Source organism: Cryptomeria japonica, chromosome 5 (assembly GCF_030272615.1).
Source record: "Cryptomeria japonica chromosome 5, Sugi_1.0, whole genome shotgun sequence".
In the NCBI taxonomy this organism is placed as follows: Eukaryota; Viridiplantae; Streptophyta; class Pinopsida; order Cupressales; family Cupressaceae; genus Cryptomeria; species Cryptomeria japonica.
In genome coordinates, this window is record NC_081409.1 from 800,704,836 (window position 1) to 800,719,508 (window position 14,673).

General features: G+C 35.5%; 1 protein-coding gene across 1 annotated transcript; it reads right to left on the reverse strand.

Moving 5' to 3' along the window:
• Positions 1-12,310: 12,310 nt before the first annotated feature.
• On the reverse strand, positions 12,311-12,820 carry LOC131075531 (uncharacterized). The gene has a single exon (XM_058012375.2). The coding sequence runs from the start codon at positions 12,818-12,820 to the stop codon at positions 12,317-12,319; it is 504 nt and encodes a 167-aa protein (XP_057868358.2). The 3' UTR covers positions 12,311-12,316.
• Between the last annotated feature and the right edge of the window lie 1,853 nt (positions 12,821-14,673).

Below are 14,673 nucleotides of genomic sequence, written 5' to 3' on the forward strand. Positions count from 1 at the left end.
ATATTAAGACCCGCTCCGCCATCTATCAAGACTCGCCGGATTTTGCAATTATGGACAAAGACTTCTAGGTGCAAAGGGTCATTATGGGGAAGCTTATCAGGTGAGATATCACTATCAGAAAATGCGACACTTTGGGAAACAGCTAAATGTCCAATCCACGCTTGAAATTGGTCAACATCAATATCTGTCGGGACAGTGGACTCAATCAAAGCTTTATCTAGGACTGCATGATGCACAGGGGACATTTTCAACAACTCTAGAATGGATATTTGTGCAGGTGTTTTTCCTAGATGATCCAAAAGATTATACTGACTTGCAGGAGTTGGTTTGGGAGGAGCTACAGGAGCTCCTTTCAAGACTATTTTGGATCGACGAGTGGTGACCGCACAAGAAGGATCTTGTCCTTTTATTCTCAAGGTGGATACATACTCATTTGACGCATGAAAACAATTAATAACATTGTGATAACTGGTATTTGCATAATTGGCCATTTGAGCGGAGTTGGAAGAAGACGCTTTACCCTTGTCATGATCAAGCAAAGGAGTTTTGAAAATGGTATGATCAGTGTTGGAGGTCGGATGGGGTGGATCTACCTCAATTACTCCTTGCTCTAATAAATCTTGAATCATATGTTTTAATTGAAAACATGAAGCAGTTTTATGTCCTTTGGACCGATGATACTCACAGTACGCATTATCATTCCACCAATGCGGCTTTACCACTGGTTCTGCCTTAATATCTGGTAGCTTGATAAATTTTTCTTGTATTAATTGCTTCATTACTGATTCGATAGGCTCTCCCAATGGCGTAAACTGTCGAGGGGGCCCATCTCGCAATCGAAAGGGTTTGCGTTGTTGATTTTGTTGTTGGCCTTGTTGTTTATTATATTGTTGAGTATGCTGTTGTTGAGCATGTTGTTGATATTGCGACTGTTGAGCATGTTGTTGATATTGTGGCTATTGAGTTACATTGCTCATTGGTGCTTTATTTTGTTCCATAGTTGACATGTTAGGAACACTCAATTTCTTGATTGTGAATGGGGGTTGATTTGCATTCACCGCTCTCGCATCAACAACACCATCATTAGTGACATTCTTGTTCTTATACCAAAATCTGTTTCTGTCCCTTGAATAATTTGTGTTGTCATTGTATTTATTGAGCTTGATAATTCCTTTAGCTACAAGAGCCGTTTCAATGCTCATTCCTTTCTTAATGAGTTTCTCTATAGTACTAGGACTTTTCAATTTTAGCTCATACATCATTTCTGGGACCAGATTTTGGATAAACAAATTCACTTGCTGTTCTTCAGGTATATCGAGAGAAGAATGACTATACAAGCTTTGCCAGCGTTGCAAGAAAGTCACTAATGGTTCACCTGGCTTTTGCTTGGTATTGCATAAATCTGACATGGTTACATCACTGTCGATATTGAATGCGAAATGAGATAAAAACTTTTGAGCCAATTCTAACCAAGTCTTTATATTTCCTGGCAGATGTGAATACCAATCCATGGCTTGTCCTATGAGACTTCGTGCAAATAATCGCATTAAATATGTCTCCTCATAGCTCACTTCAATACATGCCGCAAAAAATGCTCGAATGTGATCTTTTGGATTGCCATTCCCTTTATATTTCTCAAAGTTGGGTGCCTCAAAATGCTTAGGGAATGGAGGCATGTATACACTCTTGTCAAATGGATTAGGACATAAATCTTGATCTGTATACAACTTCTTTGTCCCTTTAGTTTCTAATGCATCAACTTTTCGTTGCAACTTCTCAAGTTGTTGTGCAATTGTATCAGATTTTAGAGGTCCATCATTAATCTCAGTTGGTATTCTTTGTTGATATATCGCATTTCCAATCGGTTGTTGATACTCTGCAATGGTTGTTTTTGGCGTTTCTGGCATATAAAGCTCTTGGTACATCTCTTGTTGTTGCAGTTGTGCTATGCCTTGATATCGACCTTGTTGTTGTGCTGCTTGGAGCCTAGGTTGATATTGCAATTGAGTAGGTTTTTGATATTGTATAGGCGCCAATTGCGGTTGTGAAGTAGAATAGCTTGTTTGCCTTGGCACATATTGTGGCACATATTGGTGTTGAAGCTGACGGATCGGAATATGTTGACTGTGCCAATTGTTGTCGTGGTGTATATCCCATTAGTTGTAAAAAGCTTTGTTTAGATGGTTTTCGTTGCTTCTCCTTAGGATGGGGTATAGCACTTGCATTAACTTGCTTTATTGCTTGTCCAATCCATTGTGATGGTTGCAAGTTTGCATTAACTTGTAATGGTGCCGAAGGCGCTGCAATTTCTTGTCGAATGCGATATTGTTGTTGTTGTACACTGCTTGTTTGTACATTCGATTGCACTTTTTGTATATTATTCAATCATTGCAACAATTATTGTTGGTACAAACCACTATCTGTAGCTCTTTGTGTCGCCATTATCGAAGGATCTATCGCAATAGTGTTTGGCATAGATATTGAACTCAACGGGACATAAGAACTTTGTTGCATCATGGAATTACCTTGGACATTAGTGATATGAGGCATTCCAGTCGTGAAACTTTCTTGCATCTTAGATGTTGATCCAATTTTATGCATATTAGGAACTACTTCTTGTTGATGGATATTTTTCAATATTTGCATGGTCCTTGTTTGATCTTGTGTTGCAGGTGTTACATTGAATAGTGGATTATTTATTGTCTCAAATGGTGACTTTTGAGGAATAGTCACTGTCAATGCCTTTGAAGCACGTTTACTCATTAAGGTAGGCTGAGTTTCAGGTTGTACATTTTCTTCAGTTGGATGCGGAGAGAAACTTAACAACTCACCACCTTGTTGTTTTTGCACATTGACTTGTTCACTTGAAGAGGTCACATTACTCATCATGTTAAGATATTTTTGTGGAAACATCCTAAAGACCTTACTCAAGAACTTATCCATTTTTTTTGTTATCTTTGGATTTTGAAGGAACATGTCAATATCATCTGAATCATCAGAATTGGATGAAGAGTCTGGTTGGATATTTGGATTTGTTTCTTGGTGAATGCCTTGATCTAAACCAAATTCTTGTGAGAGAGTTGGTTCTTCATACAATGTTTGTATTTCATGTTGCAAGCTGGGCTGATTCCAGTTGAAAGGTGCATTGCCTCTTGGAGTTGGTGGGACACTCCCCTATCCTGGTTTCATAGGTACAAACACTGGTTCATATAATGGTGGTGGTCCAAGTTGAGCCGTTCCATATGGTGGTAGAGATGTGTTTGATGAACCTTCAACTTGCATTGTTTGACTAGTTTGAAACTGCGAATTTGCTATGTTATCCATGGGTTGATACATTGGTTCACTCATCTTCTTAGATCTTGATCTTGTCTCAACAGGCATGTCACTTATGCAAATGCAATGTTTTTGGAATTTTTTTTTTTCAAGGATGATATATGATATGCAACTAAATGCAAACTAAATAGATGAAAATGCAATCTATGTTTTTGGTTGTTTTTGAGGATTTTGACAAACTTATGAATGCAAATCTAAGAGAGGGACCCTTAGGAAATTGGAATGATACCTAGACCTCAAAGGACAAAAGGACTTAATTGACAAAGGACAAGATGACAATGTCTCCCCTATATGCTTGGATACTAAGCTAGGTTTGACGAAATGATATTGATGACAAAAGGACAAAAGATTTGATAAGGTCTAGACTTCTTAACAATGACATAGGGTTTATCAAAGATTTGGATTACTCAAGTACGACAAGACCTAGCTTTGACACTATATGCAAAAGGACAATTTCTATGAAAATGACCCTAATATGGTATGCAAATATAAATGTATGACAATGGTATGACTTTAATGCAAGAGGACATATGCAAGTGGATGACTCTTATTGATATGCAAAAGAAGTATGACTTAGGTGAAACCTAACCTTGGTAGTTGACAATGACTTTGCAAAATGCAACCTAGGATGAACCTAAATGTAAGTGACATAAGCGTTGAGACAAGTTTTTGAACAATGTTGGATAACCATGTTTTAGGAAGATGATCTTTGAATGTTGTTGAATTTTTGTTGGATGAATGTCTCTTGTGTTTAATCTTATGTTAGATCAATTTGTTTTGCTTTTTGAAATGGGATGCAATTCAACTTTTGACAAGCAAAGAATACAAGATATTACAACTTAGACTCAAGACAATCATGCTCATTTCCACATTTCTTATGGTAGGCAAAGACATTAGGTACTTGAGAGGTAGACTCATTATGAGATTCAAGGAGAATACATAGATGCTTGACCCCACGGGCTCCCCTCCACGACACTCACTTCTCAGGGCAGCCAAGCATCAGTCCCCATGGAAATCTCCCCATGGCGAACTTAGTATCTCTTCCAAGTATCCGAATTTGTCCTTCTCAAGCAACTAGAAGGGTTTTTGGCCTCTAAAAACAAGGTATGTAGTAAGGATTTCTGTTAAGCATTACTCCTTGATGTCACGCAAGCATGATTGAGACATTAAGCCCATCAAGATACCAAACAAATGTAGTCGTGCAAGCATGATTTAGACCAAGAGGCCCTACTTAGATGTTGATATGAGAAAGAGTTCAAGGGTCATCACTTCCCAAGTAACTGCAATTCCCACGTAACACTTCCTTCAAAGCTTTCACTCATTGGGTATTTTTTTATAGTGAGTTAGAATGCCAAGGAATTCTAGCCGTACTCACTTTGGGTCATTCCCTTCTCATGATTATCACTTGCTTGCAAAAGCAAAGTGGTCGGGAAGGCAGGCCCTCTAAAGGAGACACACAATCAAAGACACGAGCATGGTATCGAAGATCTGGATTTCTGATCACCCTAAGAAGGATGAGAGCATACTCTCCTACTCCAATGTCACACTCAACAAAGAAAGCACAAACATGTTTATTCCAACCTATTTAGAAATGACTAAGTGCCTAATTAAAAATCACAAACACAAAAGTTTGGTTGTTTCTCCAAGGCAACCTGCAAAACCCAAGTTAGAGGTTTGATTTGTTGTCTTTGACTATCGAATCTGCATAAAACATATTAGTAGTTTGATTTGTAGTATTTTCCATGCATATGCCAAGATTCTACACAGATAATTAGTACCAAAATCCAAAGCACAGAAAACAGAATGCAAAAGCACAACAAACTTCAAGTAAACACTGTATTTTTTTACCTCTGTTCTGGACTATACACAGGCGCAGAACCCATGACATAGGTGCAGAATGTCTGACACAAGCGCAGAATGTCCCCTACACAAGCGCAAAATGCTCAACACAGGCACAAGTTGTCTTACACAGGCGTAGAAGTCTCCAGAATACCCTGCACGGCCCTGTTTTTGGGTTTTTGACCTGCAAATCAACTTCAAAGCACTCAAAAACACAGTAAAGGGATTCGAAGGTTAGTTTTCACATCAGGTTCACCAATTAATGTAAGTTAGGAAATAGGAAATCATCACAAACAAGAGAAACATATTCATCAATCATTGTCTAATCACGAAAGGCTAGAATGCAATGAATCTATCCTAAACAACATTCAATAGAGACATGAAATAAAAACATTCAAAAACAAAAGATTATGCAAACCATAGACATGACTTGAACGCTCCTTCATGCGGCTCCATTGTTCTTCTTTCCTCTTCAAATGGTTGGATTGTGGATCTCACCTACAAGTGCACACACACAATTGAAAGCAAGATGGATATTGATTATTGATCAAGAGTACTAGAAGCATAAATTCGATAGTCTGATTACCAATTATTAATTATTAGCCTTGATTGATGAAGATCATCCAATTCGTAGAAGAATTGGAGAGATGAACAAATTTAGCATGAAATGGATATTGGAAGCAATTAATTTCAAAAATGGCACAATTGAGTGGAAAGAAGAAGGTTATGACACCTTCTATGTCATGAATTATGACATATTGCCAATGCAAAACTTAGAGGACTAGAACCCTATGACATCTTGTTATGCCAAGAGTATGACGCATGAAGCACAAAAATAGGGAGCACTAAAGACAAGTTAATTAGGTGGAAATTAAAATTAGGAATTAGAAAATAGGTGGAAATTAGGAATTAGGAAATAATGAAAATAGGAAATTAGAAATTTAGAAAATTAGAAATTAGTGAATTAATCAATAATTTTTCATTTATTAATTAATTCATTCACAAAGAGGAATAATTAGCCAATTAAATGAATATTTAATTGTAATGAGAAGACTTAGGATAAATAAGTAATTTATTAATCCTAAAGGAAGAAAATGATAAGCAAGGTTAAATGACTAAATCATGAAACCCTAGAAGGCGAATTAGGTCTTGAAAGATAATTGACTCGATTTGATTTGATTTTGGATTGATAAATGACCAATGTGATAAATGATTTGATTGAGAAAATGCGCCAATTGATGAGGAACAATGGCAAATTGATCCAAATTGACATAATTGAGACAGATAACGATCAATGACAAATCGATCGCAAAATGACAAGATCGACAAGAGGACAAGAATTGATGACAAAATAGCTTGCAAGATGAAAAGATTGAAAATGACCACGATCGATGACAAACCGATCACAAAATGACAAGATCGAACAGTGACAACGATCGATGACAAATCAATCACATGATGACAAGATTGAAAAGAGGACAAAACCCTAATTAGGATTGACGATGTCCAAAATGATAAGATTGATGATAAGATTTATAAGAGGAAAAAACCCTAATTAGGATTGACGATGTCCGAAATGATGACAAATTAGCACGCACATTGATGCAACAAGATAAAATCGATAAAAATCATGACTGGATAGTGTTGTCGACAAGACCAAATTTGAGGATGAGATGATTGAAGAATGTAGAAGAATGAATTGATGCTTGCAAATGATAAAGATCAAGTGCAAATCATAGGAGAAATGTTAATGCGACGCAAAAACCTAAAATGAGGCAATGTGCAAATGTTAAAGTATGACCTCGCAAGCGTTGACCATTTTTAGGTGTCTACACTCCCAAAATATCTAAATCAAACAACTTGCGACCCAAACGAGATCATAATCTAATATGAAAACTTCAAAGAGATGTTACAAGAATGTTTAACAGCATTCCCTTATACTCTTTCAAACTATCATGCCAAAATAAGATAGCATGGGCAAGAAGATATGAAACACTTCATACCAGGTAAGCCAAAAAACACAATCTTGAGATCAAATATTTACAGCCATACCTATGGTACACTTCAACAATTCAAACTTGAACTGAGACATTGCATGGAAAACATAAGAACATCCACCAATTGGAAGAGAAAACACATAAATGAAAAGAAATGCAGAGCATTTCTTAGACTATTTGACATACAACCAAACTATCTACATACTATAATTACAAAAGTCATCTATGACAACTCCAATGTTATGAAGAGAGAAAGATATGCCATTTATAGTACATGACAACTAGTTTCTATACCTCAAGTCCATATCTTCACCTATAGAGAAATGATGAGCATTATCCCAGACAATTAATGGTACAAATTTCTGCATTCTCATTATTTCATCAAAATGCAAAGAGGAAAATATATTTGTATCATCAAAATTCCTTGAAACCAAATTTGTTTATTTCATTAATAAAATTATGACTGAGAAAGATTTCAAATCAATAAGAAAAAAATAAGTTGCACACTTACCTTAAGTTTATTTGTAATTCATTCCTTTCTCTCTTTGTTGGTTCGCTCTTATTTGTTGTTCATGGCATCTATCTTGTTCTACATGTAGTCAACTAGTGTATTTCTAATTTTTTTTGCAATATTATCCCCATGATATAGATTTATACTCCATTTGGCAAAATCTATGCAGACTATATTATCAACATTACTTCCAATGTAAAAGGATGAACGGGTGCAATACCTCTACCATCCCTCTGAAATAATATAGGTTTCACTTCCCTTCTTCACTTGGGTTGATGACTATCATTATTCTTTACATAGGAGTCAATTGTTATTCTTATTGTCACAATTTATCAAATGATTCTTTCATGAACAAATTGTAGTTGTATACTTTATAGAAGATTCTCAAATCTTTAATTTCAAATGCAAGCATGAATCATTAATACAATGACATAGAAAATAAATTAATAAATGCATTTTAAAATGCCAAATATTGCATTTGTAAATTAACAATTAAATTTTAAATAAATATAGAGGATATGGTTATAACAATGAGTAGAGTGATGAGCGGGAGTGGGGGTTGGCATTGAGGATAGAGTAGAGGATGTATATACTAATGATGATGATGGGGAGAAAGATTTATTTGGGTTTGGTCATTCTTCTTTGTTGTTGCCTTTTCTTTCCATGGTGGTTTATGGACTCACGGAGGTTTTGTGGTGTAAGGTTGCCTCTAACGATAATTTGTAATGAAGTTTCTTGGTTTGGGGTTTGATGGGTGTCCTTGACCCTCCTTCTAGGGCTCCTAGTCCTTCTCCCCTCCAATGTGGGCTTTGTGCTATGCATTCCTTCTTTGCCTCTACTTCCTTATTGACTTGCATTTTTTGGGGTGCAGGTTGGCCCTGTAGTTGTCGTTGGACCTATGTGTTTGGTTGGTGTTTGTGGGTTGTGAGGCAGGGTGCTTGGTGGTTTCGAGTTGTTCTGGTTTTTGTTGTTGGCCCTCTCTTTGTTGGTGTTATGGGAGGGTTTGTAGGTCCTTGGCTTTTGGATTGGGGCTTTCGGCTGTCTTCTGTGGGATGCTCCCGGTCTGGTTGATGTGTGCTAGATGGCTTATTATGGCTCTATTCTTATTTGATTTGGTGTTGAGGGGTGGAGGGTGAACTTGGTTGGTCTTATTTTCTCTCTATGGGTGTTGGTAGAGCCTTTTTGGGTGTTTCTCCTTGCGTTGGGAGTGGAAACGAAGTGCTTCTTTTCCCTTTTGGGCTATGACACTTTTGTTCTTTGCCCTATCTATTAGGGTTGTTAAGGGATATTTCAATTTTTTTCTATTGCTGAAGTTTTGTGTATTTCAGTGATTCTACTATTGTCTGCCTTTGTGTTTTTCAATGTGTTGTTGTTGCTAATCCTCATGTTGGCCAAAAGGATGCCAGTAGTTTTCAAGGGCTCATTTTGGCTTGTTTGTTTTTGGTTAGGATATGGTTTTGACAGGGATTTGTTTTTCCCTCTCTCCTTCAGAATGGTTGATGTTGTTCTTGGTTGGGATCTTCCCAATATGGCTGCTATGGAGGTGAAGGTTGTAACCAGTATGGCGTCTATGGAGGTGAAGTCTACCCCTATTGAGGTCGGGTCTCCATTGCCTACTTGGTTGGGGGAATGGCATATTCTACTCCTGCTGCTCTCTTTCTTATTCCTTATTGAGGCGGAAGAATCTCCTACTGAGTTGGGGATCTACTTTTGGAAGGAGGTTGGTGGTTGCTCTATGTGGTACTCTCTCAACTGGTGCTGCTCGAATGTTGGGTTGTGGGCTGATTGGTTCACCTCTCTATCTGTTTTCTCCTCTATTTCTCCTATCGAGGTGGGATCCTCTTCTATTGAGGTGGAGATGAGTTTAGCAAGTGAGAAGTTGATTTACTATTGGTTGTTCCAGGTTAGAAGTTGCTGGTTGGTTAAGGGTGCCATTTCAAAACACTTATTTAAGGTTTGAGGAACCTTGGAAAAATCCCCCCTCTTTTTACACCTCGTTGTTTGGGAGGTTTTATAGATTTATGGTCTGGTTGCCATCCCTTTTTGGTCCTTCCAGATAATGTGTTTATGGAAGTGAAGGTTTGTGGGTGCCTTTTTAACACCTATGAAGGTTTTGGGTCCTTTTGAAAACCCTTGATGGTATCGAAAGCTAGTTTTTTTCCCCATGATATTGGTCCTTTTTCTCTGGGAGTTGTGTTCTTCTTTGTTGAGCTGAATGCCTTCCTTCTTTGTACAAGGGTTCACGGTGCTTTCAAAATCCTGCTTACCTAATAAAAAACAATATGTCATTTTTAGAAGAAATTGATTGTATAATAAGTTTTGATTGATAGCTTGAAGTTGAGCACCATTTTTTGCAATTCTTTTAAAAAAAAATTCATGTATTGGACTTTGTTGCATTGTAAAATAGACTAAGTTGTAAAGTTCAAAAAATAGAGGGTTACTTAAAATTTTATGAAGGATGGTGCTTTGAGTTGTGCATTTGAGCACTTCGCTAAGTAATACATTAAGCATTTCCATATTCCTCTTTAGTATTTTCTTTGAATACAACTCTTTTTAGGAATGTTGTCATGAGTCATTTATTTAGCACATCAATGAATCATGTGTCTTTGAAAACTTCCACACCTTCTTGAGCACAACATTATTTGGAGATGACCATTTTATTTCAATGGCATGAAATGAATTCTCCTCAAATATCATTTATGAGACATTGCACTCTTTTGGAGATGAAAATTGTAGTTTGACGAATGCATTAAAATATCTTCGGTTGTTGTTACTTTTCAAATTTAGAGTTGGTTTCTTGAGAACATCTAGAGACTCATTTTAGTAGGACATCACTTCTTTTGTTCTTGTTATACATCATCTATTGCATCAAATTTTAGAGGTGCTTCATAAAGAGAATCCAAAGGTTTTTCAAGTAGAACATCACATGGAGCATTTGAACATCATGTTATGTGAAAGATATATAGTCTCTCTTTTCTCTCTTTAGGGTTCAAATATTATTGTACATTACGTTATAAATAGTCCTTGGGGGTTCATGATGAGTCCTTTTATCACCTGTATTATTCACTTGTACATTTATTTTGTATCATAATTCTTTCGAAGAGGAGTCCATTGGATTTTCACTTTTTCTCTATTTTATGAGAAATTTGTGCATAGGTACGTAACATGACTAGTAGTCATCGGGGCCCATCATCATCATTGTATATATTAGTCCCTAAGTTACACTTTAGGAGGGTTGTTGGTGTAAACAATGACTTTATCAAACTAGTTGGCTTCTAGCATACCTAGAGAGAGATCTATTCGCATTGCTTAAGTCTCCTATTAGGAACTTTTAGAGTTTTGTCTCACCTCAAGTAATTGAGATAAGTGTCCTTGCATTGTGAGACAACTAGTGCATTTATATTTGACTCTTGCCCACACACTTGTCAAGTGAGCTCACAAATGTTCCATATTTGGAGGAGTAATTAATCACCATTTCCTATATACTCACCTCATCATCCTTATCTATATAAGCAATTTTACTTTGTAGATTACATACACTCTCATTGTATAGGACATATATTGTTATTTGTGCTAATTTTATTTCATTTGTTGAAGATTTTATTGTGCATTTTGGTTGTGGTTTATCTGAACACTTATAGGTGATAAATAGTTGTTATCTTTCTTTGTTACATAAGAGTCATTGGTAACTTAATGAACAATGTGTATTACTATTGCTTGAGATGTATTTATGGACCTTATAATACTTATAGGCGTCATATATTGTGTAGAGTTTTGTTGTGATGTTTATATGTATCTAAGAAGTCTGAATATATGTTCTTGTGTGTTGATACATATTATAAAGTCATACGAAATGATTTGTAATATGTTACAATGTTAATAATATAATATAGTGTGACCATTATGATATTTAATATTTTATAAAATACATGATTATGAATTATATATATTATAACTAATTGATTTAAACACCTCAAACCAAATTGTTTAGTTCATAAACAATGGATTACCTATCTAGACACTTCAAACCCAATGATGATTTAAAAAGATCGAATAGCCTTTTATGTGTGAATTCATCATACCTTCCATGCACATCTTGTATGTAGGATGATGCGAAAGATGCTTCAACACTTATCACATGGGTTGACAAGAAGCATTTTGTCAACTGAACAATAAATAACGAAAGATCGGTGAACTAATTTCTTGACTAATCTAAAAGAATAAACAATATCCATCTTGCAAATTCAACCAATCTTATCATAATACAGAAATTCTTTTATTTTGCAATTCTCCACAAAACTTTCCATAACATCAATCAATCAAACGTGCAAAGAGAGTAACATAAAATATAATCGTCCAAGATAATGTCAACTGTTGCCCAGGTAACTCTTAACTTTTCACGAGATGTGCAAGAAAAATAAACATGAATTCAATACTCCCCTTCTATTCTATGCTGTAAACTAACTAGAAACTGAAGATTTCCAGACATTAATGGAGGAGCCACACAAAATTTACATCACATTGCAAAATAAAACTTCAATTCAATCCAATCCTTCTATTCTATGCTCTGGGTATCCTGTAAACTAAATACAAATTGAGAATCTCCAGACATTAATGGAGAACCCACAAAAGATTTTCACGCACACTCAACAATTTCTTCCCTGACACGGGAAATTCGGGCAGGACGACAGCTTCGAGCACGAGGGTAACGAAGATCTGGTTGCGCAGCATTCTTTCTGAAAGACCCACCAAAATAGCAGGGACTGTCCTCATCAATCCTTCCCACAGAAGGTGCCCCATTGGTACTAAAACTTCTGGGAATTTCCTTTTCTTGAGCCACAGGAGATGATTTATTGCTCTGTGAGGCAGCCCTAACGAGCTCACCAAATTCATCATCATATGTAAGGGAGGAGGTGCTGAAGCTTTTTGGCAGGGTAATGGTGGAAACCCCGAGAGCCCCTGCAGCTAGGCCGCTGTAATTAGCCCTCCCAGCACACTGAGTCATGCTTCTGATATAGAAATCTCTGGCTTTGGCAAGGTATGGAAGAGGGGAGAAAACCTTTATTACTCTGTAAAATGATGCAGTTCGGGGCTTTTTTGGAACACTGCTGGTGGCTTTGGCATTGCTGGTTCCTTCCATGGTGGGATTTTGATTTCTGCTCTGCAACTGTGTAGATCGGTGCAGAAAGATGAAGTGATGAGGATCAGAATTATGATTTTAAAGAAGTCGACTCAAATCAAGTTGCAAGAAGAGGTCAATAGAGGAACGAATCAATGAAGAGAACATGAAAGTTTTTTAGTTTTTTTTTTAGTAGAATTGGCTGCATTGGAAATAAGCCTAGGGAAGATGACGATGGACTAGGTAGTATTTTCTAATTACTTAATTTGAGTGTAGATTAAGTAGAAACTATTATTATAAAGTGTTGAAGGTGGCAACTTTGTTTTAAACATTAATAATGAATAAGCAAAGGTTGATACTTTCAAGTTGATAGTTTATTAGGGATTACATAAAAGTGGTTATGATTTTTTATTAATTTTTTTTTATTGTTATTGTGATTAAGATGGAGGAGGATATGATTATCAAAAGAACAATAAATTATATCATTACATTCATATAAATTATTTTTTGAATTATTATGTTCGGGAAAAAGTCAAAGGCATACGCATATATATTATTTCTAGTGTCATCTTAGGCTTGCTTGAGGTTACATGACGACCTGACCTACCCACATGAGAAATTTGAATCAATATTGTTTCCATAAAGTATTTGATACTTTCAAGTGGATAATATTAGCAATTACGTAAAAGTGGTGATACAATTTTTTAATTAAAATTTATTCCTGAATAATTTGTTTTATTGATATTGTAATTAAGATGGAGGAGGACATGATTATCAAAAGAATGATGAGTTAATTATTTTTTGAATCATTTTTTTCTTTGAATACAAAGTCAAAGGCGCACACACACATAACTCAACATATATTGTTTATGGTAAAAATGGAAACAACAATATTGAAATACTAAAATAGATTCAACCACAAAACCCTAGCCTAACAACAACAAAGATCCACCATAACATATGAAGATTACCTAAGACAATGCAAATCAATGAAATCACAAAGATTATAGCATCACATGTCCAATAGGGTATGGATCTCCATTCTTCCTATCCCCATTGGTCTTACTTGATATATTTGCTCTCAGATTTTATATTGTGCACAAGAGTTCAAAAAAGATCGGAAATGTGGTTGCAAGTAGGCTTGATCACATATGAAAGTTTCAATGCTAGTCGAAGAGGATTGATAATGAAGGAAGCATCCTCTTATATAGAAGACACTGTAGGAAATGGAGGGATAAGATTGAGAGGTCTAAAAGATAAATGGTTGGCTAGGATTAGAGGGTAGGTAGAGGAAATAAGAAAATAATGATAGGGTAGGTAGTGTAGGAATTAAGAGATGAATGACATGTGTCATAGGTAGAAAAGGGTAATGAATTAATTAAATAAATAAAGATTTATTTAATTAATAGAAGAAGTGGGATCAATTAAATAAATAAGAGTATTTATTTAATTTAGGGGAAGGATAATTTATATAAATAAAAGTATTTATTTAAATGAGAAATAAGGCTAGAAGAGGATAAATGAATGAATTAAATAAATAAAGAATTAGGCTAAAATAATTAAATAAATAAAAATATTTATTTAATTAGACAGGACAATTTTAGGTGTATATATATATATATATATATATATATATATATATATATATATATATATATATATATATATATATATATATATATATATATATATATATATATATATATATATGAGTGGGTCATCTTGGGCTTGCTAGAGGTTGCATGTGGACCTGCCCATATGAGAGATTTGAATCAATATTGTTGTTACAAAGTATTTTTTATTTGATTGTTTGTCTATAGATTAACAATGGAGGGAACAACGCAGCCAAAATCCAAAATCCATTTTTTGCGAAT